The 19,528-nt window shown below is 35.3% G+C and overlaps 1 protein-coding gene across 1 annotated transcript; it reads left to right on the forward strand.

Moving 5' to 3' along the window:
- Positions 1-14,617: 14,617 nt before the first annotated feature.
- LOC139900729 (uncharacterized) lies at positions 14,618-19,271 on the forward strand. Its single transcript, XM_071883488.1, has 4 exons — positions 14,618-15,797; positions 16,045-16,589; positions 16,956-18,323; positions 18,465-19,271. The coding sequence occupies exons 1-4, from the start codon at positions 14,618-14,620 to the stop codon at positions 19,269-19,271; spliced, it is 3,900 nt and encodes a 1,299-aa protein (XP_071739589.1).
- Positions 19,272-19,528: the final 257 nt, after the last annotated feature.

A 19,528-nucleotide genomic window follows, 5' to 3' on the forward strand; every position in this document is an offset into this window, starting at 1 on the left:
CAGCTGGCGCCTTCATCATAAATCTCAGGTAATTTGCAATTTTTGTCCCATTAACCACTATGAACGTTTAGTTCATAATGGTAGACGAACAGAAACAAAAGAACATTAATTGAAATATAATTAAAGAGAAACGAGAATTGAAAAGTAAAAGTACCTTAAATTGAATGAAAGAAACTTGACTTGTATTGAAAAGAAGATGATTACAACTTGAAAGAAAGACTAAAACTCTAAATAATTCGTAACTTTTCGTAGCTAAACCCTAAAACTGAATATACATTTAAAACTAGAAAATTCGACATCTATTTATAGGACATTGTTATACAGCCTAGCCGACGGCTAGGATTGGTCTAGCCGGCGGTTAGATAAGTCGGTTAGGTATTTTTTACGCTTTTAACTTGTTCTTCAAGCTCAAGAAACTCCCTTTCTACAACTCTAGCCGGCGGCTATAAGTGATCCAGCCGGCAGTTTTGACTCTTGTAATCCGATTCAGATTTGTTTCCTAATTTATCTTGACTTGGGCTTTACTTACAAGAAACTGCTTTACCAGCCGGCGGCTACAGATGATCGAGCTAGTGGCTGCCTTGTATTTTTCTTGGGCTCCAAGTTCTTCGATTTCTGGATTGATTTTCTGAAACTATCTGGAATCTGGACTCTAGCCGGCAGCAATGGTGTCTCCCAGCCGGCGGCTCCAGCTGATTTCCCGCTTTTTTCGATTTTTGTCCTGTTTAAACACGTTTACTAAACAAACACATCAAAATACCTTTTAAACAAGAATTGTGTAAATACCGAGACAATGCCTTAAATTACTTGTAAAATTATGTTTAATTTGGGCGTTATCATTACAAATATTTTTTTGAATTTATTGAAAGATGATAGATATATCACCTATTTGAATTAGGTGTTATTAACAACACTAGCGTTCTATATGATTAGCAGAAAATAAAGTCTTGAATACGTTATTGAATCTGAAACAACATAACAACAATATTTTTTTCTCAAGTTTGCTTATGAATTTTTACTGTATATGGATGATATATTCTTTAACATGGTTAATCATTCAAGCATATATATATGTACACTAACACTCTTGGCTGACTGCTCATAATCCTCTATATACTTGTTTCTGCTGCTGCATGATGATACTTATTTATGGCTAGCGTATAACGGGTAACGTTCACAAGTATCAGTACCGATTTCTAGAACTAAGTGTAGTGGAGATTTATTGTCGATTGATCCTCGAGACAGTTGTCTCTACAGACCCGGATCACGGCCTAGTTACCGTGGGGTGGCTTGATTAATCTTTTCAGACCAAATGAGGAATTGGTCCGACTAGCGTTATGCGGCTTGGCTTGCTAGTTCTAGAGTGAGAAAGTACTATGTAAGAGAGAAAGTGTGTTCTCTGTCACAAATCCAGTTAGTTGTAAAGTGATGACCCAAGTGGTCTTTTTATATGTGTCAGGGCTCCTGAATATTCGGAGGTACACATGTCACTTTATTAGTGGTTAGTTTATCGTAAAAGTTCATAACCGACCTTGAGCTTTATGTTGACGTGGCATGTAGGCTGCTCAGTGCGTATTATTTTAAGTTTTTAGGGCTTATGCATTTGATGCGGCCTACGGGGCTTACGCAAGACGTTGTACGGCACAAAATGCCATTTAATTTAGCTTTCTGAACAGAGAATGCTGACGAGTAACTGTCATCTTTTCCTTTTTGATGCCATTATAATGCTTTAGTTTATATATTTATCCGTCTAACTTTTTATACATGTAAACTATAGTATACACTATTACTGTACAAAACTCCTTGCTGCTTGCATGCTAATGTTTTTGCTAGCAAACTACTGCTTCACTTTCATTCATTTATTTGTTACAATTTCGTTGTAGTTAGTTTATGATAGTACATATATTTGTTATCGTAGCAGCAGATCTACACTCGAGATTTGTAATCTTATAAATATTTTGTTGGTTGTTTAATAAATGGTTTTTTGCTTTTGAAAAAATATTGTAATATTTACACTTATGTGTTTCGACTATTTCACATTATGCATTCATAATACTAGTATTAAAATTGAGAGTTCATTTTTCAAACATCTAAATTACTTTATCCATCATAAAGTATCTATTAATAGGTTCCACTCTACCACTAGATAATTCATATATTTGGTGGATGTAGTGTTGGTGCACGAATCCCAAGTTCTATATTGTAATAAGTTCTATAATTACTTTGTGGTTTATGTTTCAGTTATGTATAAACAATGTTGGTTGATTACGTTTAACCAATGCCGATAAATGGTTTAGAGTTGTTTGGTTGGCAGCTCAAGACCTTCGACCGATGGTAGGGACCATCGGTCGAGGGACAAAGACCATCGGCCGAAGGTCAGAGACCTACGACCGATGGTCACTGCAGACTTATATAAATATGGGTGTCGGGTTCCTTTGTTAGTTTACGAACCCTACACCCTGTGGCCGACCTATTACGATTCTGTAATCGTACCAAACCACAACCCAACTGAATACACACCCTAAGGCGTCGATTTCATCAACAATTCGTTGGTTTTATTGATCCCGAAGCGTATACGTATTCGACTCGACCTAGATTAGTGATTTCCGCCTCTAATCCTAATACAACGATTAATCTAAGATCCCTATAGAGTATGTTGGTGATATATCTGCAATAGTGTGTATTGAGAGCTTCTAATATATATATATATATATATATATATATATATATATATATATATATATATATATATATATATATATATATTAGTTTAATCCATAGCTAAGCAACTTTAGTGACTAAGTGGGATAACTAAAATCAAAATTTTTTATAAGCCAAAAAATATTCGAAATCGTTAAAAAATCGACAATGAATGATAATAATCGTGATGAATGATTAATTTATCATTCATCTGAATAATGATGAATGATAAATTAATCATTCATTAATATTCAGATGAATGATAAATTAATCATTTATCATGATTATTATCATTCATCATCGATTTTTTAACGATTTCGTTATTTTGAAATTCGAACAATTTTGTGTTTTACATTTTTCAAATTCGAACAAAAATTTGTAGAACACGTGAAATTCGAACATAAAAATTGAAATTCGAACAATTTTGTGTTCTACATTTTCGTAATTCGAACAAAAAATTTTTTTGCTCGCCTGTGTTTTTTTTGTTGTTGCTCGAATTCCTTGTTTTTTGCTCGCCCGCCACTTTTTTTGCTCGAATTTAAGTGTATTTTGAAGTTCCTAAAGTTCTAACACTAAAAAAGTTCTCACCGGATCTTCTCTCAATATATATATATATATATATATATATAGTTAAAGGATCCATAAAGAACTAGAGTATGTAGAGAACTCATAGAACTCATAGATTGAACTTCAATCTATGTGGAGATTGAGCTTAAAAAAAAAATGGAAAAAAAAGTCAATCTGCACACTAAAAAAAGTCAATCTGCACAAAAAAAAAAATCAATCTGCAAAAAAAAAATAAAAAAAAAATCTGAAAAAAAAATAGTCAATCTGCACACTAAAAAAGTCAATCTGCACAAAAAAAAAGTTAATCTGCAAAAAAAAAATGAAAAAAGTCGATCTGCAAAAAAAAAGTCAATCTGCACAAAAAAAGTCAATCTGCACAGAAAAAAAAGTCAATCTGAAAAAAAAACTGCCAAAATCTGTACACAAAAAAAGTCAATCTGCAAAAAAAAATGAAAAAAAAAGTCAATCTCCTGCACAAAAAAAAAGTCAAATCTGCACATAAAAAAAGTCAATCTACAAAAAAGAAAAAAAAAATTGCAAAAAAAATCAATCTGCACGCAGATTGACTCAATCTGCACAAAAAATAGTCAAATCTGCACAGAAAAAAAGTAAATCTGCAAAAAAAAAAAAAAAAATTGTCAATCTGCAGGAGATTGACTCAATCTGCACGAGTTCCATGGATTCTCTACTACCTTTGGTTCTCATGTAAATGATGTTGGTGGTGCAAAGGATAATGGGGCTGTGAAGCCTCACATTGTTGACAAGGTTGATTTAACCTCTTCTTATTTAGGTGCGGTCAATGGAAATCAAAGCAAGAATACCGTAAACTTCAGGTTTATAGAGCCAGTAGCTAAGTTAGATGATGGTGTTGATGTTGAGTTGCCATTAGCTTCGGTTCTGGAAGTGAATGAAAGGTATAATAATACGCTTTATGGGTATTTTCTCGGTAATCGAGTAGCTTATCCGGTTGTGAAAAACTATGTTACGAATGTATGGAAGAAGTTTGGATTGGAGAAAATAATGATGAACTCTAAGGGTTTCTTCTTTTTTAAGTTTACTTCGAAAACTGGATTGCATGGAGTGCTAGAATCAGGCCCGTGGATTATTCGTTCAATCCCTATCATTCTCAATGCATGGTCGCCTGATGTCTCTTTAACAAAGGAGGACTTAACCCGTGTCCCGATATGGGTGAAAATTCATGATATCCCACTAGCAGGCTTTACTGAAACCGGGTTAAGTGTAATAGCTTCTAATATTGGTACTCCGATGAGGTTGGACTCTTACACAAGCACAATGTGTCTAAAGTCTTGGGGTAGGCCTAATTTTGCTCGAGCATTGATTGAAGTCTCATCAGACAAGGATGTTAAGGATAATATCAAAATGGCGATACCAAGTATCGATGGTAAAAGCAAAACCATATGCACGTTAAATATAGAGTATGAATGGAAACTCCCGCGTTGTAAGTGTTGTGCTATTTTTGGGCATTCAGATGACCAGTGTCCTAAAGTGGTGACTCCAAAAGTGGTGGCTGCTACCAAGGGTAATCAATCTAACGATGAAGATGGTTTTCAAGTAGTTGGGAAGAAGGTGGCTAAAGAGGTGACAAATGGTAATAACAAGCAGAAGGTTACTTTTGTGTAAGTAAACCAAAGCAAAGATTGGTTTATAGGCCAAAGAAGAATACTGACGGTAATAATGGTTTACATAAGAGTGGTCCGGGTGAAAAAAAGAAGGCGGAAGTCGGGACAAGTAAAAGTTTAGAAGTGAAGACTCAAAACGTGTTTGATGCTTTGAATGAAGACGCTTTTAGATTAATTGATGAAGAAAGCGATGTTGAATCTGATAAAGATGAAACTGCTGAGTTTATGGCTTCGAAAACTTTTTCTAAGGAAAGAACTACGTTTGGTATGAAATCAGGCTGGTTATAGACTGTGTCCGTGATTATGCAGGCTGTTATGTGTGTTTGGTTTTGCTAGTTATTTCTTTATTTAGGTTCTAGCTTGGTTGTCTGGTTGTCTGTGGGGCCTCTTGATGCGCTTGAGGTTGTTTGCGCTTTCTTGTTTCTTATTATTATTTTTTAATAATATTTACCGGGTAAAACTCTTTACCCAAAATATATATATATATATATATATATATATATATATATATATATATATATATATATATATATATACTTACAAATATTTTTTTGAATTTATTGAAAATATGATAGATACCTAATTGAATAGGTCTTATTAACAACACTCAGCATTCTATATGATTAGCGGAAAATAATTTCTAGAATATGTTAATGAATCTGAAACAACGTAACAGCAATATTTTTTTTTTCTCAAGTTTACTTAAGAAATTTTACTATATATAGATGACATTTTCTTTAAAATGAAATAATACGTATCAATAATGTTCGGGAAAAGCGTATATAAAACATGGATCAACTTATTTTAAATCAATGTTTAATCGAAAAAAATGTCGTAGAATAGTCTAAATGTATTTTAGCTTGCAAGAAATACAGAAAATAATATTATCTTGAGATATTTGTATGTAAAGTATAAACTTATCATTACAACATCAAATTTATTTTTTGATATAATATTTGACGAAATGTAGATAGAAAGTTAATAGAGTAACTAGAACTAAATAACTCAAGGATGACATCGCAAACTGTAGTTGCTTTCTACGATAGAGTCGTTTTGGAAGCAAGAGGGTGAAGGCAGGCACATATTTTCATTCATTTTTTCGTGAGAGAGTCGTTTTAGAGGGTTATCTTCCTGAAATTTTGTAGGCGACTCAGATTATTTCAATGTTCAATTTTGTGAGGTGATTTTTATTTGAAGTTTCTCGTTTATCCAGTTGTTCGAGGGTATAATTTTTTTTTATTATGACATTTTTAAATTTCATGATATCACCATTTAATTAGATTGTGTAATGAGACTGTTTGGTTTAAGGTTTTGGTTGGTTTTGTCTTAGTTATCGTTGTATTGGTCGTGATTAGTTTAATAACCCTTAAAGTGATTTTGTGTCGTGTTAATATAGATGAGGAGTAGATTATTAAATTGTTGGATTGCATCCTTGTAATTTTTTTTTTTTTTTTTTTTTTTTTTTTTTTGCTGTCATCTTACAGGTTCAATCCCAACAGCAGTGATTCGTGGTCATGGAGTTTAGCTTCGGACGGGGTTCTCACAGTCAAGAAACTTGCATCCCTGATCGACGCTCAAATTCTTGGCCAAGCCCCGCTGATGCAAAAGTTCATTCGTAATTCCCTTGTTCCCAAAAAGCTTAAGGTTTTCATTTGGCGAGTGAATAACAAACGCTTACCGGTGAGGCTTGAGCTCGACAAACGAGAGATTGATTTACACACGGTGCGATGCTCACTTTGCGACGAGGACGTGGAATCAATTGAGCATGTGTTGATTTCGTGCAAGGCTACTTCCGAGGTTTGGGTCAGGATCTATAATTGGTGTAATATGGGTTCATTCTCAGGTGTCAACATTCGCGATCTTACAAACGAGAATGGCTCAAATCAAAACTCGAGTTTCGGGAAATTTCTATCGCAAGCCATCAAGTGGATTATTATCTATCAAATTTGGAAGGTTCGTAACGACAAGGTGTTTCAAGGCAAAAGCTGGAGTGTACCCGTAATTGTTAACGAGATCCAATCAAAATCGTTCGAGTGGATCGCGCATAGAGCAAAAGGTAGACAATTAGATTGGCTAAAGTGGATATCTAGTCCTAGTATTTATCTAAACCTCTCGTGACCTTAGTACGGTTGCACTCTTGGCAACTGTATTTGTATGTTTATGTTACTGCTAGAGTAGTCTAGTGGTGTGTCTGCTGGGCGATTCATTTGCATGTAAGAATCCCCAGTGTACTGCTTTGTTCGTGTTCTCTTTTATTTTAATGAAATTTGCCTTTCTAAAAAAAAAAGTCGTGAGTTGTGTTTGTTAAAGTTTATCATTTTGCATTGTCATAATGAATAACTTCTGGTTGATTTTACTTTTATTTATAAAAGTATTGACATTTCAAACAGAACCCACTATAGTGGTGTAGTGGTTCACCTTTTACAGTTATGTATTGGGATAGGAGTGGAGATGTCTCAAATTCGAGTCCATCCCTCTTAAAAAGTATCCGTGAGATTTGTCCTGAAAGCCGGATTGCACCGGGGGAGGTTTTACCGACTCGTATTCAGGACTCAAATCCGACCCGTCTGCTCCTCGGGATGGTTCAAGGTTCGGATCCCTGTAATACGGTTCGGATTTCTGACAAAAAATGCGTGTATGCGTGACAAATGAAAGTATTCGATGCCAACAATTTGCTTTTAAAAAAATGCCATTTCAAACAAAAAAAATTTAAAAAAAATAGGAAAAGAACATGAAATTGATGTTAATTAATTGATAAATAATACTACGTAATATTAAATTAATAATAATAATAATAATATAATTAATAATTAATAACTGATTAATTAATAATAAATATAATATAATAAATAAAATAAAAAGGGAAGTATATAATAATGTAAATGCGCGTTTCATGTGAATGCCTTTTTCACGTTGTCCTTTCAAAGCATACACGGCATTCACGTTCTCATCACGTGTCTATTAACTGATCTGTCACACGTCCCACCGCCACGTGCCTTTTACTTTACTCCATGCCAATCCAATCCAGTACCATCCTAATATCAACACTTTCTTTCCTGTGTTAATATTAAACTCTAATACCACTAAATACATTTTAAAATAACATTACTGTAATATAATACTTAAAACATATTTAATATAACATATGTATATATATGTATATAATATTATACCGTAAAAATCATCACTCTTCCTTTCTCATCTTCACGTCTTATTTTGTGGCATCAAATTTTTTCACTTCCATTCTTTTTAGTTTTATTACAACTTATTAAATAAAATGAAAAAAAAAACTTTAAATCAATTTTAATGACGAATAATATGCTCACACATAATTTATTAACTTTGTTCGCAGTGGATCAATAAGAAATGAAATGAGAAAGATGAGAGAAAAAATAAAATTGTTGTGATTGGTGAATGTTTATTGTCACGTCATCGTCGTGCGAAAGCTTTTATATTAATATTGAGAGAGAGTGTCCTATTTTAATTCATTATATACATCATAGATCCAAAATTAAAATAAGCTAACGTATATTTTCTAATAAAAAATGAAAAATGACAACACAAAATTAATCCGTACCTAAAGTAACTGAAACAATAGAATAGCATATGTAATTGATCATCGATCGAAAACCTTCCAATCACCGGCGATCATCGATCTGCAATGAGAGGATGATCAGTCTTTCAGAAACAAGAGGATGGGTGGTATTACAAGATTAGAAACAACTCGGATGAAGGACCAATGCCTACTCCTGGTCGAAGTGCTAGTGGAGGATCAGCTCCAGTCTCTGGTGAGCAACTAGCTAGATCTTTAATGCCTATTGATCTGGAGACTGAGACCAATCTTCAGAAACTTATGGAAACCCTTCAACAAAAGGAACCGATAGGTCCATCCACAAGGACACCTCAGATGCCATCTTCCCCCAAACATCGTGGCAAAAATATTGCAACGAAAGATGTAGTAGCAACTAAACCCTCTGGGTTACCTAAATGACCTGAAGAAACTTATGAAGAAAAGAGAGCTAGAGAGCTTAATATTTATGTGGAGAAATGGTTGCGTAGAGATGCTCTGGTTCAAGAAGCGAACTTCGGAGGATACAAGCTACATATCATCCACTTGACCAGCAGCACTTATCAACGTTGCCAGAGTTTGTATGCCCATAGACATGTATCTAAGTGCCTATGAATTAAGACTTAGCACACCAGAATAGAGAGTTTAGATGACTCGACAGCAAAGCTTAACATGAACATGGAAGATTATGTAGCTTGTCAAAGCACTGAAGAATGGAGGGCTTTAGCTACATCAGCTAGAGAACTCGATATAAGTATGGAAGATTATATGCTCTCTTTACAACTACAAGAGCAGCGACAATCTGATACTGATCTATCAGTGAGCCTAAGTGTTGTTGACCTGTAAGTGAAGCTGGAAGATAAAGAAGACCAGGCAGCAAAAAGATCAAAAGCCAGGAAGAAACTTGAAGTCTCTAATCCACCAGAAATGTCTGCTGAAGGCAAAGCTTACTGGGATGCTTATGAAACCAAGAAATTAAAAGATGTTAGCACTTAGAGACTAAGTCAAGCTAAAATTTCCATGTGTCAAAGGTGTACTTATAAAACGTTTAACATCAATAGAGAGAACAAAGAATTTGTAAATGTTCATGACTTACACATTTATGGATACTCTGAATGGGTTGAGCTACTTAATATTTTCAAACCAAGATCTAGAAAATTTAAGGCTAATGTCATGAAAACAATATGAAAATTGTTTGATAGATCTCACAAGTATAGTGGCACACCAGAAGTAGATGTCGATACTACTCCTATAAAGAAGAAAAGGGCTCCTGGATATGCATTTATCATGAATGAACCAATCATTCTACCTCCATAGATCCCTAAATTAAGAATTCATAGTGTGCTCAATCTTATTACTCAATTTCACACTGTCAGAATCAAGATCCACAAAACCACCTACAAGCTGGTGGGTAGTTTCTCTCTTCCAAAAGACCAGAATGGGATTTCATGGTGAACTGATCACTAACCCTGAGCATGGAGTATACTTAAATGATGGCAGCTATTTAAAATTTCAAATAATTAACTAGCTTCGCCAAGAATCCATCCAGCACATCGTCAATATGAGGAGTGTAGCATACTTTTGTTATAAATTTGCTCCTGGCCTCTTAATTATTATTGTGAATGAACTCAGAGAAAGAGGACTGAATCCAGATGATGATATTTTTTTGCTGTATGTCAAAGAAGAAGAAGAGGAGTGTTTCTGAGTGTGTTAGAACTTTTTGTATCTGGTACTTGTAATGATTGTAATATACTGGCTGTCATGTACTCTGTTTATATATATATATATATATATATATATATATATATATATATATATATATATATATATATATATATATATATATATATATATATATGAGTTTATCTTCAAAAGCATATCATTTTATAAGATATAGATAACTCGGCAAAGATCCTAGAAAAGTGAACCAAATGGACAATATTCATTCTTTATATATCTAAGTCATTTTACTATTGATCCTTAATGTTTGCTTTTCATGCAATATGTTTTGTAATCATCAAATAGGGGGAGATGTTTAGCAATTCATGTAATTAAAGATTTAATTATGACAAAATATGGTCTATAACACTAATTGTATTTATGTGTGGCCAACAAGGTTTACTAAAATTGTTCTAAGTATATAAACAATGTTTAGGGTTGAGTCTAAGCGTTTAGTTGGGTTAACTGCAATATAAGTACAAGATAGTTGCATCAGGGTTCTGTTTGAAGAACCAGCAAAAGATCACTGAAGAACCAGTAGAAGAACCAGCGACAATAAACTTAGACAGATTATGTCTATCATTCAAAGACATGGTTTATTTCACGTGTTGTCTACATCAAGGTTGCTCATAAAACGGACATCGAAGACTAAGTTGAAGAAAAAAGGACACAAGTCGGCGGTTGAAAATTGACCTTACAAGACAACGTGGAATGCAGAAGTATATCACACGCGCAGTTCGTGGATGTACTTTGTCAACTCTTTTGGGACCTAATATTCTATTTGTTTATACAAATAATGTGTCTAACCTTTATAGGGTGTTCCTAAATTAGATTATGTACAAGAAAGAGAGCCACGTGCTTTCTATCAACTCTTTCGGTCAAAGTACAAACATAATTTTAACCATCGTTCACTAGAAGGTTTACACGGTTTATAGTTTCTCTACAAATAGACAACTACAAAAAATTTTATAGTTATTGTTGTGGGATTTGATTAACAGAGTCTGTAAAATCTTGTATATGCTTTCAATGTGTCTGATCTATCAAGGCGTAATCTGTATCAACCAGTTATCTATTCCACTTTAAGATAACCATGATTCTTTGAAATTTTATCAATAAAAGGATAAGTTGAAAAGTACTTTGACCCGTGTAAATTTACTTGCTTATTATGTTTAATTGTTTAAACTTGATTAAATAAGAAAAAAAAAGAATTGTATTCACCCCTTTCCCTCCTACAATACTCCTATTGCTAATTAGGACCAACAATACCATTATTTGAGATTTATTGGATTTTATGCTTATGCAGATGAAATTCGGTACCATTTGGAGTTCATGGATCATATTACGTTGTAAGACCCTGGATTTTATGCATCAGAAAGTGTTCTCGAAAGTGTCAGTAAAACACTTATGCATTTTCAGAATTTACATCAGAATCACAAACAAGCTGAAAATATTCTGATTTCAGTTTACCCTTTGAGGCGCGTCGCGGGGGTTGTTGTAATATCCTATAAAACTAAAACAATTTAAAACTTATAATTTGTATTTAATCATTCTTACAAATTAAAATAAATAAAATATTATAAGATTTAAAACATAAGTAATTAGTGGTAGATTAGTTAACTAGTAAAATTTTATAACTTCTAATGCTAAGAACGTGAGCCGTGAACTTTAATGTATACAAACTTAAATTGTATCATGTTAGAATTAAGTTAATTAGGATTAACAATTGCTAGTCAATTTTTTTGTACTAAAATTCAAGCTAAATGCAATATTAAATAAGGAATATCAACCTACTGATGGAATTTGTTTGGACTAATAATTATTAAATGGAATGAGGAGAGTCTCATGAGGTTATATCTCATAAACATCATCATAAGTATCATTCGTTGGACTTTATTTCACCATTTCTTCTCCAACTTGATGTTCATACTACACCACAATTTACCATAATTTTAAGAAGAAAAGAATATAGAGATTCAAAGAAGAACACAAAATATTTGCGGGTCTAGCTTTGGTCCTAACACACAAACACATTTTAGAGGTAACTACTAATCAACATCTTTGTTATTGATGTATAATTTGTTGATTGTTTTTTTTAACTTGCTAGTTTAAATTTACCACATATCACATGAATTATTATAGGGATGAGATGTTAAGATTGTGAGTATAAAATTGGCACCTTTTGTGAATATAAATCTTAAACAAATGGTAGTTATATCTAGTAATGGAGTATCAAAATTTTAGCATGATTGAATTAAAATATACAAATTTAATGGTACTGACCACTATCAAATTGTAGTCAAATTTTATGTAGTATTATATGCTTTGTAAAATAATAATATGGGTACTTACAAAATTATAACTAATGGGTATTTACGTTTAGCCATGGAAGTCGTACAGTAGGTTGAATAAAATTAAATGGCATATGTCACTAGTATAATTAATCTACTAAATAATAATTTGGAAAATAAATGTCATAGTAATATGGTAATATAAACTAAACCGGTAGTATAAAACTCATGAAACCATTTAGATAGAGATAAACACTTAGGAATTATATGGTAACACTAATTAAATAAAGGATATTACATACTCCCTATTTGAATGCGTTTTGTACTCATACGTGTGTATTCATTAGATTTGGCTCGGTGATCGTCTCCTTTGGTGGTATTTTGTTGTCCTTGGAATCTCGTCATTCAATTAAGGTACGGATATTCTAGGTGGTTCTAGGATCGCTTCGGTAAATCTTTCCCCTCAAAACTTTGTTTCGAATTGTGTAAATATTATGGTATGACATGCTTGTTCAAAATGTGTGTTTATTTGTCTTTGAAATGTATTATAGTTTCCTCATGTATGATGTACTAACGATTTTGGATGTTTGTTGTTTGAGGAATCATAATACTTTTGGTATTTGGAAATTGTGTCAAAACCGTGTCTTAAAACCTCAACCAAAACAGTCCAGAATTCAGCCCAAAAGTCAGCTCAGAAACTGTCGCGAAAAGCACTGAAAGTGTCGCTAAATAGCCTGAAAGTGTCGCTAAACACCCTGAAACTGTCGCGAATGTGCTGTCTGGAAACTGTCACGAATTCAGCTCCATAAACAGCCCCGTACAGCCCGAAAACAGCCCCAAAAAGGTGGGAAACGTCCCGGTAAAGAACGTGTGTGTATGTGACGAGTGGTACGGTGATTCGTATCGAGTGTCCCTCATTTCACGTGGCTTTACATGTCCCGTTTAGTCCCGTGTAAGTTGTTAATATGTAAAGGGCTAAAGTATTATGTAACATGACTCGTTTCAAAAGTTAGACCGAATGGTTGGGTTGACACGTGATTTTAAAATAATACGACATACAATGTTATATACATTTAAGTGTTTGGTCAAGCGTAAAATATTTAAGTCAACTCGTTAATTCTTTTTAAAACATATTTTAAAGTCCGTTAGCCACTTTAAAAGTATTTGAACATTTATAATTAATAAGACGGTTAAACGGTTTCTTAAAATATGCCTAAGAGTAACCTATCCATGGAGGTCCCGTGGGCGCATTATTGTGACACCGATAATGTGGCATCGACCGTAGCGGTGTATTTGTTTATATCTACGGCGTCTCCTTTTGATTACCCGGTAGTTGGTATGAGCTCTTAATTATTATATTTTGATAGGAGGCGTATGGATCGATCCTAGGATTTTGTTTTGACGGTGTACGTTCATCGTAGTGTCATACGAAATGTCACCGATATGGATGATTAGTGGAGTAGCTACCCTATGATTTCATTTTGATACTTTGTACATATTTGTTTTGACTCTTAGTGCATTATTTTATGAAATTTGCATCATGACATATGGTATTGTGGATCTATACATATTCGCACTTTGTTTTGCAACTAAGTTATTTTGAAAATAAGTTTGTTTTGAAATTAAATTTTGCATGTCATACTATACTCTGTTATTCATTATATCCGTTCACTGGGCTTTGGCTCAGTCGTATTCTTTGTTTTCCTTCTTATACGACAGGTAATCAAGAGGGCGTCGGGAACGAGGGAAGAGTGTAGAGTGGAGTGAACTTAGCACCTTGCCTTAGAGATTTCCTTCAAGATTTAGTAGCTTATTTTGGTTTAGTAGTACTTTTGAATAAGTTTGTCAACTTTGGTGTGAACTATGGTTTGAATTCGAATAAGAATAACGCTCATTTATCTTTTAAGTTACCTTTATTTATATGTATTGGCATTCGTAAGATTAGGGTCTTTACAGATGGTATCAGAGCTTAGGTTCCCTCCTGTAGAAACTTAGTCCTAAGTTATGGCCTGTGAGATTTGGGTAGACTTTTGGGTTAGGATTTTCCTTCCGCTATATTATTCTAATTCCACTTTGAATATTCTCTTTTATTCTTCGTACTAATCGTAATCGTTATATCCTCATCTCGTTCATAGATGGCACCGAAAAAAAAGGGAATGTCCGAGGAGGAGGTAGATAACAAGATTAACCAAACTATCACGAATTTGTTACCCAACATTATAGCTCAAGCTATTGATGCTATGCGTAATCAAGGTGGCGAGACTTTTAAGCATGAAGACGAGGATGAGTATGTGGAGAAGAAAGCTGTAACGGGGGATGCTATTCATGTTTGGTTAGGACGGTTTCAAAAACAATGTCCTTTGTCATTCAGCACTGCTAGTACCCCCGTGGAAGCTGAGAATTGGATCACTCACATTGAGAAGATATACCGAGTGCTTGGTTGTGAAGAGAGGTTTTGGGTGCCATTAGCTGTTTATAAACTAGAGGGGGATGCTCAGCGCTGGTGGATCGCTTTGAGACAAGCGAAAGGGGGTATCGATTTTGAGGATTCATTAGATTGGGTTGATTTCAAAGAGTTGTTATTCCGTCAGTACTTTTCTGAGGCGGAGAAAGAAGCTGTGATTCGGGAGTATGCGAATATTAAGCAAGGGAATGATGAGTCTATTAATGATTTCACTAAGAGGTTTTTGAGGCTTGTGGGTTTGATTGGTGCTGCTGCTGGGTCTTCTGAGGACCAAGCCCGTAAGTACAAATGGGCTGTTCATGGGCGTTACCGCTCTAAAATGATTAATCTGAAATGTTTTGATGTCGCTGAGGCAGCCGATTATGCTCGGAATTTGGAGATGGAGCGAGCTGAGTATTTGGCTACTAAAAATGAGGATGGTAAAAACAAGAGGGTTAAGATTGCACAACCACTACGATCTGTGCCTGCACCGACTACCAAACAGGGTCAACAATCTGGGAACCAAGGGTATCGTAGTAATAATTGGAATAATAGAGGAAATCAGCAAAGGATTGACAACGGGCCCAATAATAATAACCGTGGTCAATTACAAGTGTACCGCCCCCAAGGGCAACAAAGGGGTAACGGAAATGGTGGTGTTAATGCCAATGCACCGTGTGGGACTTGTGGAAAGAATCATCCGGGAAGAGTTTGTTATCGTAGTGCGGGTTCATGTTTTGCTTGTGGAGAGGTTGGTCACTTAGCTAAGGATTGCAAGAATCCTAGACCTGGGTTTGTTCCGAAGGTTCCTCCGCCAGCTCCTGGTGGACGCGTCTTTACCATGACTGCTACTCAGGCTGCTGACGCTACAGGTATATTTCGATCCCTATTCATTTTTAAAATATTTCCTTTGAGTTATTTGTTCATTCATTCTTAATATTATTAGGTACTATTACTGGTCATGTATTCGTACACCATCGTGCCCTCTTCGTTCTATTTGATTCTGGCTCTACGCCTCGATTGTGTCTGTTAAGAGCTCGAAATATTTGAAAGTGCCTCCAACTTGGTTGTCTACTCCATTTACGATCTCCACCCCAATGGGTAGTATTGAAATTATAGATCGTGTGTTTCAAAATTGTCGTTTGGAATTCAATGACTGCATGTTTCCCGCAAATCTCTTTCCTATGACCATGCATGACTTTGACATTATTCTTGGCATGGATTGGTTATCTCGCCATCACGCGACTATCGATTGTTATTCGAAGAGGATTTTGTTTGGAAATCATTCTATACCCGATTGTGTCTTTAATGGTGATCTTCCTGTAAAATCTATTAAAGTTATCTCAGCGCTTAAGGTGCAAAAGCTCATTTCACATGGTTGTGTTGGTTATTTAGCTTCGATTCAGAATTTGTCTATTGAGATTCCTTCGCTTGAAAATATTGATGTTGTTCGAGAGTTTCCCGATGTATTTCCTGATGAATTGCAGGGTTTGCCTCCAGTCCGTGAAGTTGAATTTTCGATTGATTTGATTCCGGGTTCCCAACCGATATCAAAAGCTCCTTATCGTATGGCACCACTCGAGTTGCAAGAACTCAAGGAGCAATTGCAAGAGTTGATAGATTGTGGTTTTATTCGGCCAAGTGTGTCACCTTGGGGTGCGCCGGTTTTATTTTTTAAGAAGAAGGATGGTAGCATGAGACTTTGCATTGATTATCGCGAGTTAAATCGTATTACTATTCGAAACCGTTATCCGCTTCCACGTATTGATGATTTGTTTGATCAACTTCAAGGTTCGAAGTATTTTTCTAAAATCGATCTTAGGTCTGGGTATCATCAGCTCCGTGTTAAAGAAGAAGATATCTCTAAGACTGCTTTCCGCACTCGTTATGGGCACTATGAGTTTTTAGTGATGCCGTTTGGATTAACTAATGCTCCTGCGGTTTTCATGGATCTAATGAACCGTTTGTTCCATGAGTATTTGGATAAGTTTGTGATCGTATTCATTGATGATATCTTGGTATTCTCAAAGAGTAAAGAAGAACATGAGAATCATCTTCGTGTTGTACTTGAAACCCTCCGAAGTAAGAAATTGTTTGCGAAGTTCTCTAAATGTGAATTCTGGTTGCAAAGAGTTGCCTTTCTGGGTCATGTTGTATCGGCTGAGGGTATAATGATGGATCCAACGAAAATTGAGGCTATTATAAATTGGTCAAGACCTACTTCTGTTGTTGAGGTTCAAAGTTTTCTTGGTTTAGCTGGCTATTATCGACGATTTGTTGAAGGTTTTTCGACGATTGCTTTGCCGCTTACCAAGTTATTGAGGAAAGGGGAAAAATTTGTGTGGACCGAGGAACGACAAAAGAGTTTCGATGAGTTAAAGAAAAGACTTGTATCAGCTCCTATTCTTGCATTGCCATCAGGGAGTGGGGGTTTTCAAATCTATAGTGATGCTTCTAAGCATGGTTTGGGTTGCGTTTTGATGCAGCATGGTAAGGTAATTGCTTATGCCTCGAGGCAGTTGAAACCCTATGAGGTTAATTACCCTACTCATGATTTGGAGTTAGCTGCTGTGATCTTTGCGTTGAAAATATGGAGGCATTATCTTTACGGAGAAATTTGTGATATTTTCACCGATCACAAGAGTCTCAAATACATATTCACGCAAAAAGAGATAAATATGAGACAACGAAGGTGGCTCGAGTTATTGAAGGATTATGATGCAAACATTCAATACCATCCTGGAAAAGCGAATGTGGTAGCCGACGCATTGAGTAGAAAGTCATTTGGTAGTATCTCATGTTTGGTTACTCACATTCGAGAATTCGAAAGACTTGATATGGGATTGAGTAAAAGAGGAGCATCGGGGATGTTGGCAAATCTAAAATTCGAGTCTGATTTAATTACTAGAATAAAAGAGGCTCAATTGGATGATGGTGATTTGTGGACAGTGTTTCAAAATTTGGAAGAGGGTAAAGTGAAAGAGTTCAGAGAAGATGATGATGGGGTTATTTGGTGTGGGAATCGATTATGTGTTCCTAATGATGATGCTATTCGTGAGGCTCTGTTGTCTGAGGCTCACAGCTCACCTTTTTCTATACATCCTGGTTCGACCAAAATGTATCAGGATTTAAAGCAGCACTTTTGGTGGAGTGGTATGAAGAAAGACGTTGCTAGATATGTTGGGAAGTGCCTTACTTGTCAACAAGTAAAGATCGAGCACCAACGTGCTAGTGGTTTGTTGCAGCCGTTGGACATTCCCGTGTGGAAGTGGGATGATATCTCAATGGATTTCGTATGTGGTTTACCGAAGACTGTGAAAAGGCATGATGCTATTTGGGTGGTGATTGATAGATTAACCAAATCGGCTCATTTCTTGCCTATTCGTATGGATTATTCGGTAAGTAAGCTATCCGAGCTTTTTCAGCAAGAAATTGTGAGATTACACGGGGTTCCTTCTTCCATCGTATCCGATCGTGATCCTCGGTTTACATCTAGATTTTGGAAGGGGTTACACAAAGCTTGGGGTACGTGATTGAAGCTTAGTACTGCTTTTCATCCACAAACTGATGGACAGTCTGAGCGTACGATACAGATCTTGGAAGATATGCTTCGAGCTTGTGCCCTAGATTGGAAGGGAAATTGGGATGAGTACTTATGTTTGGTGGAGTTTGCCTATAATAATAGTTGGCAGGCTAGTATCCGTATGGTGCCATTTGAGATGCTCTATGGTCGAAAGTGTAGAGCGCCAGTTTGCTGGAATGAAGCGGGTGAAAAATTGATTGAAGGACCTGAGTTGGTTAGAGTGACTAATGAAAAGGTCGCTATAGCTACGAATCGGCTGAAGGAAGCCCAATCGAGACAGAAAGTGTATGCCGATAAACACCGACGTTCATTAGAGTTTGTTGTGGGTGATAAGGTGTTTTTAAAGGTGTCACCTTGGAAGGGTGTACGACATTTTGGTTTGAAAGGAAAGCTCAGTCCTCGATATATTGGACCGTTTGAGATATTAGATCGAGTTGGTGAAGTATCTTATCGTTTAGCATTACCGCCACAGTTATCTCATGTTCATAACGTATTTCACGTATCTCAGTTGCGGGGTTACAACTATCATCCATTGCACGTGGTGCAATATCCTTTTTCTGAAATTCGAGCTGATCTTTCTTATGTTGAGGAGCCCGAAGCTATTATAGAACGCGAGGAGAGAGTAACTCGTAAAAGCTCCACCCCTTTCGTTAAAGTTCAATGGAAAAATCATTCTGCTAGCGAGGCCACTTGGGAACTCGAGGAAACCATGCGGGCCGAGCACCCTCATTTGTTTGCTAATTGGTGCGTTTCTATTCTATAACTTCTTTCAATTTCGAGGACGAAATTTTTTTTAAGTAGGTGGAGTTGTAATATCCTATAAAACTAAAACAATTTAAAACTTATAATTTGTATTTAATCATTCTTACAAATTAAAATAAATAAAATATTATAAGATTTAAAACATAAGTAATTAGTGGTAGATTAGTTAACTAGTAAAATTTTATAACTTCTAATGCTAAGAACGTGAGCCGTGAACTTTAATGTATACAAACTTAAATTGTATCATGTTAGAATTAA

This window comes from Rutidosis leptorrhynchoides, chromosome 3 (genome assembly GCF_046630445.1).
Source record: "Rutidosis leptorrhynchoides isolate AG116_Rl617_1_P2 chromosome 3, CSIRO_AGI_Rlap_v1, whole genome shotgun sequence".
NCBI lineage: Eukaryota > Viridiplantae > Streptophyta > Magnoliopsida > Asterales > Asteraceae > Rutidosis > Rutidosis leptorrhynchoides.

What these genes read in the sequence shown, in the direction of transcription:
- LOC139900729 (XM_071883488.1), top strand. Translation starts at nt 14,618, where the DNA reads ATGGCACCGAAAAAAAAGGGAATGTCCGAGGAGGAGGTAGATAACAAG. An exon ending in TCAGGCTGCTGACGCTACAG is followed by an intron (nt 15,798 to 16,044) that starts GTATATTTCGAT and finishes TTGAAATTATAG; the next exon opens with ATCGTGTGTTTCAAAATTGT. An exon ending in TGTCACCTTGGGGTGCGCCG is followed by an intron (nt 16,590 to 16,955) that starts GTTTTATTTTTT and finishes GTATTCTCAAAG; the next exon opens with AGTAAAGAAGAACATGAGAA.